This window comes from Zeugodacus cucurbitae, chromosome 3 (genome assembly GCF_028554725.1).
Source record: "Zeugodacus cucurbitae isolate PBARC_wt_2022May chromosome 3, idZeuCucr1.2, whole genome shotgun sequence".
NCBI lineage: Eukaryota > Metazoa > Arthropoda > Insecta > Diptera > Tephritidae > Zeugodacus > Zeugodacus cucurbitae.
In genome coordinates, this window is record NC_071668.1 from 76,823,002 (window position 1) to 76,841,345 (window position 18,344).

At 39.0% G+C, this 18,344-nt stretch overlaps 3 protein-coding genes across 3 annotated transcripts in view; 2 read left to right on the forward strand and 1 right to left on the reverse strand.

Annotated features, from left to right (window-relative positions):
• The window catches only part of LOC105211410 (interference hedgehog), a 202,061-nt gene that overhangs the window by 172,673 nt on the left and 11,044 nt on the right, over window positions 1-18,344 (forward strand). The window contains exons 5-8 of the mRNA XM_054228037.1: window positions 397-555; window positions 4,116-4,244; window positions 4,412-4,562; window positions 15,167-15,309. Of these exons, the coding sequence (XP_054084012.1) occupies window positions 397-555; window positions 4,116-4,244; window positions 4,412-4,562; window positions 15,167-15,309 (582 nt within the window). The remainder of the gene's footprint in view (window positions 1-396; window positions 556-4,115; window positions 4,245-4,411; window positions 4,563-15,166; window positions 15,310-18,344) is intronic.
• On the forward strand, window positions 7,201-9,517 carry LOC128920532 (neprilysin-4). Its single transcript, XM_054228036.1, has one exon. The coding sequence runs from the start codon at window positions 7,469-7,471 to the stop codon at window positions 9,413-9,415; it is 1,947 nt and encodes a 648-aa protein (XP_054084011.1). The 5' UTR covers window positions 7,201-7,468; the 3' UTR covers window positions 9,416-9,517.
• Window positions 9,985-12,876, reverse strand: LOC105211405 (neprilysin-4). Its single transcript, XM_029039720.2, has one exon. The coding sequence runs from the start codon at window positions 12,549-12,551 to the stop codon at window positions 10,335-10,337; it is 2,217 nt and encodes a 738-aa protein (XP_028895553.2). The 5' UTR covers window positions 12,552-12,876; the 3' UTR covers window positions 9,985-10,334.

Here is an 18,344-nt window from a genome sequence, read left to right on the forward strand (position 1 = left end):
TAAAACCGTGTGTTACAAAACAGAGAAAACATGTTTTCAGCACTTATTTTTTAATCTTGAATAATAACATATTTTTTCGTCCAAAAACTTTCATTTCAGCACTGCTTACCTTTATGAATAATATGAATCATCTCACTTTGCATTGCTGTACATTTGCATAATTTTTATTCATTGCAACTTTACTCATTTCGAACTTCGAGAAAATAATAATGTGATATAGTATACTGCTCCCCCTTTTTATTGTGAACTGACTTTTGTAGTTGAAAATTTGGGGCGCGCCACTTGAGTTATTTAAAATTTTTATCGCACAAGTACTACCCACTCCCCTCTCTTTACTAACACTACTCAAGTAACACCCTCACAATTTCTTCTGTTTCTTCTTCTCTTCACTTACAGTACCGCCAAACATCGACGATGCACTCACCTCCAGTGACGTCATTGTGCGCGAAGGTGACAATGTGACGCTGCGCTGCAAGGCGAAAGGTAGCCCAGAGCCATCAATTAGATGGCGACGAGATGACGGCAATAAAATTGTGATCAACAAAACGATGGAAGGTAAGTAAATGCTAGTGAATCGTAGGTACTTATGTACTACAACAAGCGCATAACAAAATTGGTAGCTGGTAGCAGTGAGCAGCAACACAAAAGTGAGCAAGGCATTTAATTGTCAGCATTTCGTTGTAAAAGTGACACCATTTCTACACCGCTTCCCTCCCTTCCCACGCACACAATGGCACGACGTCCGCTGTGCTCTTGTGACTTTACAAAATTTTATTGCTGTCACTGTGACTTATTGCGGTTGCCGTTTGTCCTGCTGCTGCTGAACGTTGCTTGTATTGTTATCGCACTTCAGGAGATAGTTAAAGCTCCCAAGCATGCCCCTATTGTGTGGGAGCAAGTAATGATGTCCTTTGTAGCTGTCGGTGGCAATTAAATTATTTAGATTGGTTTGAGCACAGATTTTATGGTCAAGCAGCAGAATAAGTTGAACGAAATTACATTTTTACATGAAAGCGCTTTGGTGTTCAGTGGTTGTGATGCTTTAATTTATATTGGCATAACCTCAAACTGACTTTTCAGTGTTTTGCGGGAGATTTCAGGCAGGTTTGATAGAGGATTGATAGAGGCATAAGGTGGTTGAACAGGATGATCCAACTGACTATAACACTTTGGAAAAACCATATGAAACTCTCAATTGAAGCCTCCAAAATGGTAAAAATATTGATTTGTCGTTAGAACCAAAACCTCGCAAGATTGAGTTTAGAATATTTTAGATCAAATTCTCAACGATCGTATCGGGGAATATTCCCTGTAGAGGTGATAATTGATGATCTGTAATAAAAATTTTTGTTATCTATTGGGACTATATCTCTCTCAAGTAGTTTTCTGGTTGTTTCTCTGCAAAATACTTCAATTTGTGCGGTTTTAGTTCAAGGGATGGACACTGATGATACTGGAGGGACTCCTGCTCCGACGAAACCTGCTAACCAATCTAATATTACCTCCAAGTTGTGGCTCAACCCTAGATTAACATCAAGAGCCCGAAGTTCTCGGGTTCGATAATCGCTTTAACTTTAGGGTTTATCCCGATTTGCGACCAGAACGGCCTATAAAGTATTGTAGACCAAAAAACATCCTTTATGAAATCTATCCTAACTTAAAGCTGTACTTCAACTAGTGTTGATGTTATTCAATATTCTTTTTGGAGGAACACAAAACTCCAAATAAATGCAATTTTCTTTGGGAACTCTTAGTAGACGCCTCAATTTCCATTATGCTCGCAGGCTTTCTCAACCAAAACAGGCAATTGCTTTGTTTACATTCCATTAAAAACTAATAACCAAACTAGGAACAAGGCCCAAGTTGCATGCCTACAGGTGAGCATAGCAAATGTATCTGTGAACACACAAGGCATATCTGTGTGTTCACAGGCATATCTATGCATATGGAGTAAGAAGCAGCTGCATGCGTAGTACTATTCAAATGCCTACAGTCATGCGAATCGAATGCAGCTGCGGCGACGGCAACAATTGCAATTGGAACTTTATCAGCCCTCTCCATTGCACACACAAACACACATGAACACACGCATGCTTGCATAACTTTGAGGCGCTACAACTTGCCACATGCAACTATGGCAACAATGTAGAAATGCGCCAGCTGCGTGGAGTGGAGTCTCACGCTGTCAGTCATTCAGTCAGCCAGCCAGTTAGTTGCACAGCAATTGTTGCTTTGCTGTAGCAATTTCAAGTGCGCACAAAGGCGTTGGCAAACTTTCTAATAATGGACATGTGGCAAGTTTGCACATATGCGCATATATGTGTGTGTGTGTCTGCTTGTTGTATGTTGAAAGTTTTGAAAGTTATCTGATGCCTTAAGCGCACATCTTTGTTGCTTGTGTTGCAACAGCCGTATGCAACATATTGTTAATCATACTATTTTGTATTCAGTTGGAATGTGTGAGAGTTGTTTACTCATACCTATATTTGGTGAAATTGGTAAATAAAAATTAAAATAAAAAAATTACTTTAATTTTAATAAGCCAAAAATGCTAGATTACTTATAAAACATTTTTATGTGCATATATTAGTATGTCAAATATCTCCCTACCGCATTTTTGCTCTTTATTCCATGTTTTATAAAAAGTGTTACAGTGATCGGGTTTTGTTCAAATATGCGCCGTTTCGTTCAATAATATGTTTCCATCTAGACAGCAACTTCATAATACCCCCCTCTCAGAAGCCACCTTCCTTATTTGCGAAGAACTCGGGCAGTCACTTTTCACAAGTCTCTTTTGAGTTCAACTTTACACTACCAAGGGCGTTCGCCATGGACAGCAACACGTGTTAATCACTTGGCGTTATGTCCGGACTATATGGTGGATGCAATAAAACCTCTCATCCGAGCTCCCGTAGCTTCTGATGAGTCATCAAGTCTGGCGTTGTCCTGGTGGAACACTACAACCTTCCTGTTGTCCAATTCTGGACGCTTCTGGTCGATGCATGCTTCAAGCGGTCCTGTTTATCGCAGTAGATGGTAAAATTAAGCGTCTGGCCATACGGGTGCAACTCATAGTAGATGATACCCTTCCAATCCCACCAAACACACAGCAAAACCTTCCTGGTCACTGTTTGGAACGATGCACCGGCCTTCGACCACGACCGTTTTCACTTGATATTGTCGTATGTGATCCATTTTTCGCTGCCAGTCACCATCCACTTCTAAAATGGATCGAGTTCGTTCCATTTCAGCAGCATATCGCAGGCGTTGATTCGGTCCAGAAGGTCTTTTTGCGTCAAATCATGCGGCACCCAAATATCAAGCTTTTTGTGTATCCAACCTTCTGCAGACGGTTTAAAATGGTTTGGTGACTAACTCCCATCTCCTGGGCGATTTCACGAGTTTTTAGATGCCGGTCTAACTCAATATTTTTCATGATTTGATCGGTATTCGTCGTCACAGGTCTTCCGCCGGCTGGCTTATCCATGGTGTCGTTTTCACCTGCTGTGAGTCGTCGACCCCATTCCTCCGTAGTTCGAAGTGATAGAGTAACATCCCCCAAAACAACATTAATCTCACGGAACGTTTCTCTAGCGGATTTGCCTTTAACAAAGGAAAACTGTAAAATAGTGAATTTCTGCGTTAGTGAACTCCATGTTTCCACGTCTATAACTGTTGAACGCAATATCCAAACTAATCATACATAGCGTCGTTTTGTAGGTTGTGTCAAGACTATTTCAAAGATGTATAGTATAGCTATAATTTTTGTAGCGCTTTATATTAGGTCTACAACTTTGCTTCCGCCGTTTTCCAATAGATGTCTCTAGAGGCAAGCACTGGTCGATTAAATCGATTAAATCGTTTTATATCGATCTTGAACATTTGGGTCAACATTAACCCAACAAAATATTTGTAGAGATCTGTTTGCATCCCATACTTATTCTCAACTGAAAATGTCACTTTTTGAGCCGAATTCTCGACATTTGAGGAAAATTTTGCTTTTCTTTTTTAATTCCAAGAAAAGTGCGGCTTAGGCTCATCGACATTTGTAACCGTTTTTATACAAAAACTTTTTTTCGTTTATATTAATTCTTTGTGTCTCTCACCTCTTTCAGTACTCGAAGTGGATGGTGAAGCCTTGGAGCTGGAGCGCATCTCCCGCCTGCATATGGGCGCTTATTTGTGCATTGCCACTAATGGTGTGCCGCCCAGCGTCTCGAAGCGCATCAAAGTCAGCGTCGATTGTAAGTCAGGCATTTGCTTAATATGTTAAAATTATTGTAGACAATATACATGAATTAACTATTAAAAAATATATTAAACCTCCCATCCAAAACTAACATTTATTCCTATATATATATTAAACTTATAATAAATTAATCATAAACAAAAAAAATTATTATCCGCACAGTCTCACCCATGGTTTGGATACCCCATCAGCTGGTCGGCATACCCATGTACTTCAATGTGACGCTGGAGTGTTTCATCGAAGCTAATCCCACTTCGTTGAATTACTGGACGCGAGAGAATGACCAGATGATTACTGAGTCCGCTAAGTACAAGTGAGTCACACAGATATTAACTTTTATATTTTTTTTTTTAATAAAACGAGATTTACTTTTATGCAGTAAGAGTTTTGCTTACTTAATATGTCTCAAACCCCGCACTAAATTTTATGTATGCGTTTTTTAAGATGTGCTATGACTTTAAGAACGTTTTGCGAAGTTACTTATTGTAATACCGTGTAAAGTTATGCTGCGTTATATTAAGTTGAAATATTTTTCAATTCGACTTGAATGACTTTGGCGCTTGAAATATAATATTTTGGGTTGAACTCTTTAAATAAGAGAACATTTACTTACAATGTATTATGATGAAAGGAGCTAATTTTATGTAATACAAAACCTAATTTGGTGTGGTGAACGGTGTGGTTAAATTATATTGTTCAATTGTATATGGATGTACAGTTATGCAATGTTAAGTTAAGTTATGATGTGTTAAGTTTGTTATGTTAAGTTACGGTACGTTAAGTTAAGTTAAGTTATGTTAAGTTAATTTAAGTTAAGTTAAGTTAAGTTATGTTATGTTATGTTATGTTAAGTTAAGTTAAATCAAGTTAAGTTATGTTAAGTTAAGTTATGTTAAGTTACGTTAAGTTATGTTATGTTAAGTTAAGTTAAGTTATGTTAAGTTAAGTTAAGTTAAGTTAAGTTAAGTTATATTATGCTATGTTGGGTTATATTATGTTAAATTACGTTAAGTTTGTTAAATTTATTAATTAAATTTTTTTGTTAAATTGTTCAAATTGTTCATTAAACTTTAAGTTATGTTAAGTTATGTTACTGTTTAATTATTCTGGATTTTTTGTGAAATTGTACAAACTATGTTATGTTAAGCTATGTTTTGTTAAGATATATTATGTTATTTAAAATAATATTATGTTAAGTTAATTTATATTAAGCTGTGTTAAGTTAAGTTATGTTACGTTAAATTATGTTAGGTTAAGTTATGTTTTGTTATGATATATTATGTTATGCTAAGTTATATTATGTTAACTTAAGTTAAGTTAAGTTATGTTAAGTTAAATTATGTTAAGTTAAGTTAAGTTATGTTAAGTTAAATTATGTTAAGTTAAGTTACGTTAAGTTACGTTAAGTTAAGTTAAGTTAGGTTAAGTTAAGTTAAGTTATGTTAAGTTATATTATGTTAAGTTAAGTTATGTTAAGTTATGTTATGTAACATTAAGTTATGCTACTTTAAGTTACATCAGATAAGTTTCCAACTTTAAAAATCTTGATCGAAAATATAGTCCAAATGGAACCACTGATTTATTATCTCCCCTGCTGGCTGGGTTTATAACGGCGCTTCGCTGGTTGTTTACTAGTTGTTTGTGGTCGCTTAGATGACTCAGAAAACTTGAAGATTATTATGAAATATGCAATTCCAGCTAATACAACAACAATTTTGCTATTTGCGTAACACTCACTGTGGCGCCCAGTAGTGTGCATATTAATTATACTCGCATGTGAGTGTTGTGTGGTGTGCAAACTATTTGCATTCAATATTTAATATATTTAATCGACAGGCAGCAACTGTGGGTTAAGCAAATATGCACATTTGCATATGTGTATATATATCTATTAATTTATATATATGTATATGCGCATATTATATACATGTCAGCATTCTACTCGTATGTAACTGCAGTTAATTGCCACTAATAACTGCAAATTGATGACGCGCCAGTTCGAGGGCAATGATTGATTGTTTGGATTGCTTCGCTGGAACTTGCTAATTCATGAAATATTTATAAATTTAATTTTTCTTAATTTCATATTTTCATGACTTACAAGCAGCGGGTTATCAAGTCCAGTGTACGTTGAACTTGCCATTCATGAACTTGAAAAGCTTTGTTTCCTCTTTCGATTTTGAGCGCTTTTATTATGTTTCATATGGCATCGAACCGGCGAACATAAACACCGCATCGTACTCTTTGATAGTGTTTGGTTCCGCTAACGCCTACCAAAAATGTGTTATGCATAGCTGTCCGCTTATCTTGTAATAACCCTTCATGTTAGGGTGGTTCTTATGCTGTCTAAATAGTCAGAATCTAAATTGGAAATAAAATTTCTTTTTTTAATTTTTTTTTTTATTTTGACTGGGAATACATATGTCGAGACTTTCCGATTTAGCAAAAACTTGAGTTGAGAAGCCACTCAAGGACCTAGAAATAAGAATAAATGAATCGCAGCAACTTTTTCAAGTGGGTCTCTACGACGGCAACGATGTTTCTAGGAACTCCTGTATCTTCTCAGGAAAATATGGTCACTGAATATCTTTCTAATCTTACCTCACATCTTCAGCGACAATTTCGATATAAAGTCAGTCAAAAATAATATCTGTTTACTTTTCAATTTCCACAAAGAAAAAGTACCACCCTAACAATCTATTATAAAAGTGATCGAGCTAACGACTTGCTAAGATCATCAGCAAATGACTTAAAGTACTTTCTAAGTGCATATTATAATCAACTCTGATTTGCTCAATTATTGGGAAATACGTCGACACTTGGCTTTTGTTTGAGTGTGGATTCTTCAGCCCGGTAAATGTGCGTCTTATCGCTAAAGCCTGAAAATACACAAACACACATAGTGTTATTATAAATAAATAAGAACTTTCGATTACTGGGAATTTTTCGCATCTGAACGAATTATTCGCCACACACAAAGTAGTCGCACAGCGGAAACGTGAACGTGTGGTGTAATTCCAGTAGAAGCAAATTGAATAATTTGAATGAGAGTTCACTGAAAGAGATATATTAATTAAAGCATTAAAGAAAAAACTCTAAAAATATAATTTAATAAAAAGTACTACAAGAAGTGAGCGTCGAATGAAAGTCAAAAGTGAGCAGTGCGCCGTTTAACAACTCGAAAAATTATAGTAAAAAGTGAGCGTCAGCAACAAGAAAATGTATTTATGCCACGCCTTTGCACTTGCACTACTACTCCTCTTGACGCACCCCTTCTACAAGGGCGTAAACGCCGGCGTCAATGAGAATCAAATTCAGGTGATCAACAGTTATGTGGATGTTTTAGAGACTCCCTGCAACAACTATTACCGCTACGCATGTGGCAATTGGGGTAAAGTGCACTCAAATGAGAAATATACGGAAATCACCACCTTGATAGATCACAAGGTCAACAAGCGTTTGATCGACTACTTCCAAAACTATAAGCTGGAAGGCAGCGCTGAAGCCGCCAACGAGACCTACACTGACAAACTCTTTCTCTACTATCAGACATGCCGACGTGCGGATAAACAATTGAAGCGCTACTTGCAGCTGGTGCGTCCCAGCCTACACTTGGACTGGCAGCTGATGCTGGAGATACACGCTCCGAATGCCACTTGGCCGGCCCAGCGCTTCAACTGGCTGTTCACGTTGGCCAAGTTGCGTCGCTACAACTTCAAGGGCGCCTTCTTCGAGCACATAGTGGTGCAGAGGCCAAATGATGCCAAACGGTTCGTAATCGATTTGGACAAACCCACGGACAAGATGCCGGAATCGCTAGTGATTGCAGTATTGCTCATGGGGTTGGGGGTAGAGAAACGGCGCGCCATGGAGGTAGCAACGAATGTGCATAATTTCGAGAATTCCCTCAAAGTGGTGCGTGATATCGAGGATGACAGAGAACCGCAGATTATATCATTACAAGAGTTGGAGCGCATTATGCCGCTCATGCCATGGCGTTTGTACCTACAAATCGTGCTGAGCTACACACTCCCTGTGGACTATGAGGTGCAAATAAGCAATCGTGATTATTTTATCGTGCTCAGCAAGCTTCTAGAGCAAACCGATCCGAGCTTGATCGACAATTATATAATGGTCAAATTTGTACTTTTTCTGATAGCCAATGGTCCCGATGCGTTCGGTAAGGTGGATTGTGCAAGGGATGTTCGTATAAAGATGGAATTGGGCGTTAATTTCCTCTACAAGCAGCAATTCTTGGGCAAAGCAGATGTCAAGGTCGCCGCCGATGTTGAGCGCATATTCGAGTTGACAAAGCGTGAATTCGCCGCGAAATTGAATAGTAACCGAATGCATTTGCAACCAAACCAGCTGGATTTCCTTCAGCGCAAACTAACCACCATGCGCTACAACATCGGCAATCTACCGGCAAGCGTTAATGAGCGCTTCGTCGACGATTATTATGCCGACGTGCACATCAACACCAATGCGCATTACAAAAATCATCTGGCCTTGCTGAAACTGGCCGCGCGCAAAGAGCACGATCAGCTGACGGCGCCGCCACCAGACGTCAGCGATTACTACTATAACGGCCTTGATGGCAGCTGCACGCCACTATTTTTGTTTCGTCGAAATCTCGTTGTCATACCTTACGCTTTCCTGCAACCGCCCGCCTATCATGTCAACATGCATGACATATTGAAAATGGGCATTTTCGGATTTGTGTTTACGCACGAGATTATGCACGGCTTTGAGTCTAGCGGTGTGCGCTTCGATTATACGGGCAAATTCGCTGCGATCGGTGACACTATTCTCAGCAATGATCAGTTCAGTGCGTCGCTCACTTGCATGGAGCAAACCGAAACGGAGAGCATCGATGAGCGTATGGCGGACTTTATGGCTATTCGTGTGGCATACGACACACTCTTTGGCGCCAACTCTAGCATGAATACACAACAGCCGAGCTACAGTAACATAACACCGAAACGTTTGTTCTTCTTAACTGTCGCGCAGTTCTTCTGTGGCAACTTGCGCAGCGATTTCTACGACCACGATGCGGACGATGTGCGCTTGCAGCAGACCCTCATGCAATTCGAGCCCTTCGCTGCGGAGTATGGCTGTAGCAGCGGTGACCCCATGTACCTGGAGAACAAGTGTCTGCTGTATTAGGATGTATGCTGTAGACAAGTCGATTGTCTATTTAGCGTTTCTTATGTATTTGAGGTTAAGTTATTTATTCACTTTCTGCAATAAACTCGGTTCTGCTACGTATTTTATGCTCGATTTCTTGAAAAGAATTGATATTAAAAGGGATTCTTCTGTCGGCACATAATTATGGGTTTTATTATTCTCTCTTAGGCATAACTTTTTATTGTGGAAATATTCATCCTAATTGTTGAAACATACAGTTAATGCCGAAGTTGGGCTATAGTGACATCTTGCGGAACTTTCTTACATTTAACGATTTGTAAAAGGCGTGTGAAATTTGTAGCCAATTTAAATAATACCAGGTAATCGCCGATAGTTGCAGTTTGATATCTAATGCGATACGCCCGACCAATCTGGCTCACCATCTACCTATCGTCTCATCGTTAGCAATCTCTCTTTTGATTTCTCTCTTATCGCCTACTTTCGGGCCAAAGAAGATCTTAGCTGGAAGCACAAAACGTACACAGTTCCGATAACGAATTTTGTATTACTGTTATTTATTAATATGTTTATGATAAAACTAAAGTTTTTTATTGCACAATATTTCTAAATATTCACAACAGTATTTGCTACCAAAGCTTCCATATATTTCAATTTATGTACATAAGTATGTCTACAAATATATATATATATATCTTATTCATATAAAATGTTAATCAAGGCATACAAAGAAAGCTCAACAGTCTATTTAAATTGTAGACAAGCTTTCAATTAAAGCTGTTCATAAAAGTTCTCTTATTTTAAATATACTCATTAAATATATATATTTCTGTTTATTGTGCCGTTACACTCGAATTCTGCGACCTTATCAGTTGTATTTTAATCTTTGCTATTTATTTTTATTTTTAAAACATGCTCGCACGCTTCTTCTCGTTGCGCTTCACCAAAGTCGACATCGATGCTTCGACTGCATTTTCGCGCGTCGCTCGCAACCGAATTCGCGTGAGAATTCCTCAAAATTCGCCAAAGTCTGCAGCACGCGCAGCTCATCGGTTGCATGTTCCAAATAGGCGGTCTGTCGTAGGCTGCGCTGCACCTTGCTGCAGAAGAATTGTGCGAAGTTGACGAAGAACAGTTGTTTGTCCGTGAATTCGGGCAACAGTTTGTTCGAGCGCTGTGACATGTTGCCACTAAAGTAGGTTTCGTAGGCCAAACGGAAGCCTTCGTAATCTGCCAGTTTCTCATTGAGACTACGCGAACCGGTGGCCAGCTCGTTCTGCATGCAACGCAGACCTTGCATGAAACGCTGATTTGCCGCAATCTCTTCGCTGGGTCCCATAATGTTGCCGATGCTATCGTAGTCGATGCCCGCCGAGTCGTAGCCGTGGAGGAGTTCGTGTGCAATGCTGAAGCCGAGCACCGAGTATTTGAAGATGTCGCGCAAGCCACGATGGTATATTGGCATCTGCAGGTAGCTATAGGGCACAATTATTAGATTCTTTGGCTTCACATAGAATGGCGACGATGTACTGCCCAGCCAGTTGGGTAGCACATACGAATCATTTTCGGGTGCACTAAAATTGCTGGCGATCGCAGAATCCAAACTTTCGTGACTCTTCTCGACAGCCAAACGCAGTAAACTCAACTGATTCACATAGAAATTGTTCGGATCGAGTTCGACGCGTTCGTAGTACTCATCATAGTACTCGGGTGTGGCTTTACGCGGTGAATTGCCTATCTGCAGACGCATGCTGGAGATCTTTTGCAGCAGCGCATCTATAATGGGACGTTGCAGCTGCAGCCGATTATCATTGATGATCTCATAGAACTTTTGCTGTAATTGCGCAAAAATCTCTTGCACATTTTCATCCGTCTGTTTTGGATCCTTGTAGTAATGACGACCAACTATGTAGCTCATAGCCAAAGGCATGGCGCGTCGTAAACTCGAAATGCACTCATGCTTCGAAATCTCCGCTGGTCCACGCTGCTTCAGGAAGAGTAAAAATTTCAGCATAATATAGTTGCATTGTGTCTCTTTGGGAGTATCGGCGAGCAGACGCACCAGGGCGCGCATGTAGGGTATATTTTGTATGATGACTGTGGTTTCGAGATTAGTTGCGGGGCCCTTCAGCTGTTTCAGCAGTTCAAGCCATTTTATTTCCGGCACATACTCCTGCAAATAGCCCAACTGCATTTCCTTAGCACCCTCTTCGTCCTCAATTTCGTGCAGTTTATGCAGACGCAAAGAGAAAGTGTGTACCTCACGCGCGACCTCGTTCGCTGCACGCTTCGTTTGGCCAATATCCAAGAGCAGCTCGATCATTATGCCCTCCTCGGTGGGCTCTGTCTCAGCCAAATCCGGTTTGTCCAGGTAAATGCTATTACTGCTGGACTCATCCCAACGCGGCAGCACTTCCTCCTTCAAGAACACACCGTTCAGCCCATACAAACGCAGCTTGGCAATCGCCGACAGCCAGTCAAAGTGCTCCGCATGCCATTTCTTGCCGCCATTGCGTGCCAAAATGCACCAGTGCGCGCCGAAACCCGGCTGTATGAGTTGTAAATATTTCTTGAGGTTGTACGGCTTCACCTTCTTGCAGGAGCGATAGTAGGTGCGTGCTTTCTCGTAAATCAGCGGTTCACCAACCGAATCCTCCGGCAGGTATGTGGACGCTGTCGATGTGGCAGCCGTAGTGCTGGACGTGGCCGGCTGTGGCTCCACAACCAGGTCGCCCACCATGGCGTACGGACCCTCCAATGCCGCGGCAGCAGTGACAAAATTCGTGACGACAGCAGTAATGCTGTCGCCGGTGTATTGTGTTGGTGCCGCCGTTGTTGTGCTGCTAACCGCATTGCTGGCACTGGCGTTGACTTGGCGCCGCAGCAAATGCTCCAACTTGCGGTTGAGCTCATAATCCAACAGTCCAAACGTATCGCCGAAATCCAATTGCTCAATGTGTTGCTGCGGCCAGTGGCCACAAGCGTACTGATAGAAGTTTTCGCATGGCCGCGCTGTGGTGTCCATGTAATTTTGTATATTCGTTGCCAAAATTTGATTCACATTGCCGCCGTGACCGTAGGGGCGGCTACAATTGGTCGGCGTGGTGCGCCAAATAATGGACGCGAACAATGTGCAAATTATGCTCAATTTCAGCATTTCGCGGCACAGATACTTATTGCAGAATAGCGCTACACTAACAAATATCAACCGCGGCGCATTGACCTTTTCACCAAAAAAAGATGCTTTAAATTAGCCAAAATTAGGCAATAGTAAAGTGCTTTGTCGATTTTTTTTTTTTTTTTTTAATATTTTCGAAAAATGTTCCTCAGACCGCTCCGCTTACACGCACTTACAAGGCTCAACTAATGGCGTTTGCGGACCAATTTGCGCCGCTACGTTCAGCTAATGGCGAGCGAACGAGGCGACACCTATCCGCGACGCCGTCTTAATCTCGGTGATCTCGCGCCGGTCAGTGTCATTGTGATTTCGTTCAATTTTCTTTTATTTTGAGTCTGTGCCGTTTTTTCTGTGCTTTTTGTTCCATTTGTTATTGTAGTGAATTGTTTGTGCAAAAATTCGCCTTTTGTTGCTCGCAATTTCGTATTGTGGCCCATTTTTAATGCTGGCAAACACATTTATATATATTATATATATATATATATATATATACATTGTATATATATTCGCTTATCAAGTCAAGTCCAGATGTATATAAGTGATTTATAAATGTTTATGTAAACAGATTTATACAATTGGAGGTGGTAATGCCTCTCTCTCTCTCTCTTTACCATGCTGAGTACTTTAACAACTCTCTCTCACCTTATCACATTCTGGACGAAAGACGACTAAAGCTCAGCCCATTATCAGTGATACGCTATAAGTGACCTACATTATTCACGTTTTAATTAACTACTAGAGTCATATCCCGAGAAGACCCGAAAATATAAAAAATTTACACAAAGAATTTGGTTTGCTAACTTTTCATTAAACATGATGAGAATTTCAATAATCAAAATTTGGGCCGAATGAAAATTTGTGTATGACAGTTTTAATGTTTAAAGCTTCCAACATTCGGCTGAATCGGACTGGTTCTAGCTGAAACATGAAGGGACAAACCCCTGAGCTGAGGCGACTAAGTATGTACATATTTTAAAAACTTTAATAATAGTCAAAACAAGGTCAAGATCAGTAGTCATAGCTGAATTCTTGACCTACGTAGCTTTTCAAGAATCAAACAACATTTCTGTTGAGTGATCTCCGCTGTGCCTAAGGCTACGCATACATTGCAAGCGTGTAAAATGAATTCTGTTCTACCTAGCTTTTTCTTTCATAGATACATTCATAGAGAAATATACCAGATGCAGTTGGCAAAAATGCCATTCAGACGCTTAGACACATACCTATTTCTGTATATAATGTACGAGTTGTAAGAATCTCATTGCCATTAATCTTGTCTATTCAATTTGAAGAGCATATAAAGGCATTTGAAAGCAACGATTTCTCAGTGGCAGACGATTTTGTTTGTTTGTTATTGGAACCATTCAATGGCGTAGTAGAAATCCAATAGTAGACCATCATGTACGTACCTATGTATATATATCTAAAGGGTGTTTTTTTTTAATGTGGTTTTCTAGAAGCAAATAATAATTTAATGCTGTGACCAAGAATTTTGCTTTATTATGAGATGAGGGTAGCCGCGGCTGGCTCGAATCAATACCAGCCAGACACAATATTCGACCGCTTTTTGCAACAAATGGGGCTCTATACTAAGAACAAAAGTTGTTCCGAAGAAAATCTGTTAATAATGAAATGACAAACCAAAATGAGTTTAAGTCAAGTAACAGATGTCAAAAACACCCGTTATATAGAATAACATATAAGTACAACTAATTTACAAGATTTTGTGGAGCAGCGAGCAGAACTACTATAAATGGAGAGTAGATGTTTTGAGGCTATTAATGGGTCTCAGAACAATAAGAATTTTTGGACTATTGAAGAATATAAAATAATTATAAACATATAATTGGAATTGAACTCACAACTGTCGGGAAACAATTGCTCTAGCTTACAAAATTCTCAAACAACTCTGCTTGTCTTAAAACATATTGTGTTTTTTTTGTCTGCCTGTGTGGTGTATTTACATTTCTTATCACCTTGACCTTCAGATCACTTAGAGAGCATTCTTATCACGCAGAGCCAAGTTTTAAAATATTTAAAAAAAATTGATAAACATTATTGTTTACATATTTGAGAAGAAAACCTATGCCAGAACTCTGCCACCAATGTTTACAAAGCACAAAAATGTTATTTATTCAATCAGATCCCTGACATTCAGTCAATAGTCATACATGTGAGAAAATACAATATATTATTGGCTATCGCATATTACTGGGAATTGATGGTTTGAAGGAATTATGATAATTAGTATCCTATTCATGCCATCTATTATTGACGATCTATAAATGGTGAGCTTAATGTATGCTAATCGTTAAGGTCTCATGCCACCGGGTTTACTAACTTTTTGTAGAAAATATTTGCCATCGACAAACCAAACCCGAAAGTTTGGAACAATTTGGTCTCCCAATTCATCTCAAACCAGCTTTAACCTTACATTATAAAAGAGCGCTCTTATTTATGCTGTATAGCGAGACCAAATATTACAAATTTGTATATATTTTAATAATATTATTTTTAAGAATTGGTTTCATTCATAAATTTTATAAAATATCTGATTATTAAAAAAATATATAAATTATCTGCTTTGATTTCAGAACTGAAACACTACCGGGAAACCCCACTTATAAGGCAACCATGCGTCTGACCATAACGAATGTGCAGAAGAGCGACTATGGCAGCTACAAATGTGTGGCGAAAAATCCACGTGGTGAAATGGACGGCACCATAAAGCTTTACAGTAAGTGAAAGTTTCGCTTTAACAAAAAAAAAAATAATTTGAGTTGAACGCCTCAAGTGTGTTTAATACAAAAACCACAACCTACATTATGAAAAAAGTGTTTTCCAGTAATTTTTTTAGTAAGGATATCAGCACTTAATTCAAATGATTACACGAACCTTTGCCTCATTGGAAAAAATTACTGTAATTTGCAATGGAAAACCACTTTTTTACGGCACTTTTTTACCTTCAACAAGAGTTAACAAATTAACAACGAAATGCTGGAAAAAATTCAATTACCAGCAATGAAATGAGTTATATTTACACTCACAATACCTTTGTACCCATAGGGAATTATGAGGAGAAAAGAAACCCAAAAAAATATCAAGGCCTTGTTATTATTGATGAAAAATATGCTGCAATTAAACGATAAACCATTCCGTTTCCACATGTCATTGTATAAAAATCACAATAAGGAAGTTATGTGTGTGTCTGAGTATACTCGTATATTCATACATACATACATACATACATACATACATTATGAAATCGATTGTAAGGCTTCTTTGCTTATTATTATGCCGCATTTTGGAGCCACTTTTTACTTGCAATGCAGAGAAAGTATTTCCACATCATTGAACATAGTGAATTAATTTTTTTCGGTATGACTATCCCTCGTAACTGTCGCATCATCAAAGAACTCAAAACTTTATAAGGGTGATCCAAATTTTAAATATAATAGAGTGGATATTTTTTTAACCAAAATTGATTTCACTCACTTTCAGTGGAAATGTGAAACAATAGCCATCATTGTGGTACGGTGACAGCTTTTGAGCGAACTGTCAAGTCAGATACAATACGATTTGTCGCTGCCGACCTCTACCGAAATTATATAGATTTTGTAAGAAGAAGTTTATCAAGATGGTTCCTCAAAGCGCCAAAATCATTGCATTCTTGAATATTTTAGACCTCGCATTAAAAAACAAAAATAAGGTGGGGTTTCAAAAGATCTTCGAATTTACTTTAAATTTGACTCCAGTCTCTATGTATTGTCCTTATTCTAACAAAGAAAAAGATAGAAAGTGTCATCACTCGAGGTATATTAAATAATAAACATCCTTGTTCAAGTTCTCCGATGAGTATTCACATAATTTCTTCGTATTGTTATTTTACGAGTATTTTCTCTTACACAAATCGGTCTCTGACTGCCTCATCTCTTGTGGCATTCCATTTAAGCCATTACATTCGCACCAGCTATTCCCCCACTATGCATTCGTACAATGTAGAAACTTGTAATAAATCCTATTTGGCCCTTCCGCCACTCGCTCGCCCCTCACCATTTTATTTGCATACATTTTTGTCTGTGGGACAGCGCTGCCACTTTGGAGTCCAACAGGTTTTATGCTAACGGCTAACAGCAGCCAGCCATTGAGCACTTGTTGAAATGCCTGGACAGCGGGAGCTTGGCTTCCACCAACACTGCGGCCGTTGCCGAGGTGCTCAGCTGTGAGAATAATAATAAAAATCGGTGAAATGCAAAAAAATCGGTTCGCCCCTTCGCAATGCTCTTTCACACCTAAGCACATTTATATGCCATTTGGCCTGCCTGCAGCTTCACTTTGTCGTAATTCTTTTCGGCTTCCATTTAAGTGCCTTCCTGTGTGTAGCTATGCTTCCGTTCGCTGTAAAATGTAAAGCTCCTGGGGATTTTCAACTCCACACTCCTGTCTGTGTCTGTGTCTACGTCTGTTCGTGTGTAAGGCTTGTGCAGTTTTTGCGAAAAAGTTATTGTAAGAAGTAGCGATTTGCTCGGTTACAGCAAGAAAGCACACAAATCAATTTTAACTTATTGAGTAGTGAAAGTTTCTTGCACAATGGACTCAATGAAGTTGGTATGAAATACGACGAAATTATTAAGTTGACGATTTGGGAGGACTTAAAATATAATACTATAAATAGGTGTTAAGTGTTTGCTTAGGAAATGATGTGAGCGTCGCTAGTATTTAGAATAAAGCGGAGATGTTTAAATATATTTGTTTGGTACTTATTATTTTTTACGGAGATCTGGGAAATTATCATCCGTCCTCCAAAAGTCAAGTCAGTTCAAGTATTTTCAGCTAAAAAGCCAAATAATAGTATCTGTATTTCTATCCGATCCTCAAAAGTTAACTAAGTCTATATCAGCGCTAGATGCGCCATTTTGTTACACTATTGTAAGACCTTAGTAATTACTGCTATAACGTTTCATCTCGACGTTCGAACCATTTTGTGCTCTCTTTGAAACTACTTATTTATGTTATTATTTTTGAGGCCAGAGTCTTGTGTCTGATTTGAGCTAGGGCCGGGCATTCGCAGAGAAAGTGGAAGACCGTTTCCTTTTTCTCTTCTAGTTTGCAGGAGCGACATATGTGGTTATGGGGCAGACCATGTTTCTTTTCAACGCATGTTCTCCAAATGGCCAGTGCCCCGTTAATGTGGCTGTAAGTCTGTATATGTTTTTCCTGGAGTTATCTAATAAATCCTTCGTTTTTGTCTTATCATAATCAGGCCATAACTGTTTTGTTATTTTACATTTGTTATTTGCTTTCCATCTGTTTAGGGCTATTTGTTCGTAAGGTGTGTATATCTCTCTCCTGATAGTTCCTAATGGCCATGGTATTTGTTCCGCCTCGGATACATCTAGAGAGGCTCGTGTTTTTGCCAATTCATCTGCTTTTTCATTTCCGAAAATATTCCTGTGACCGGGAACCCAAATGAGCACAAAACCTTCCTGCAATTGCTGACTACGTGTGAATTAATCTCCGGAGACGATAAAGCCAGCAATTCTGGCTGACTGTCAGTGTATATATTTGTTTTGGTACTTAATCAAATCACCGAGTTCTAAATTTTTTAATCCCTATGTCCAAACTGATTGGACCTTATCAGTGTGGCTTTAGACCTGGAAAATCGACAACTTCTTGGAGAAGACCCGTGAAAAGAGGATCGACACACACCACCTTTTTGTCGATTTTAAAGCCGCTTTCGACAGAACGAAAAGAAGCTGCCTTTACGCCGCG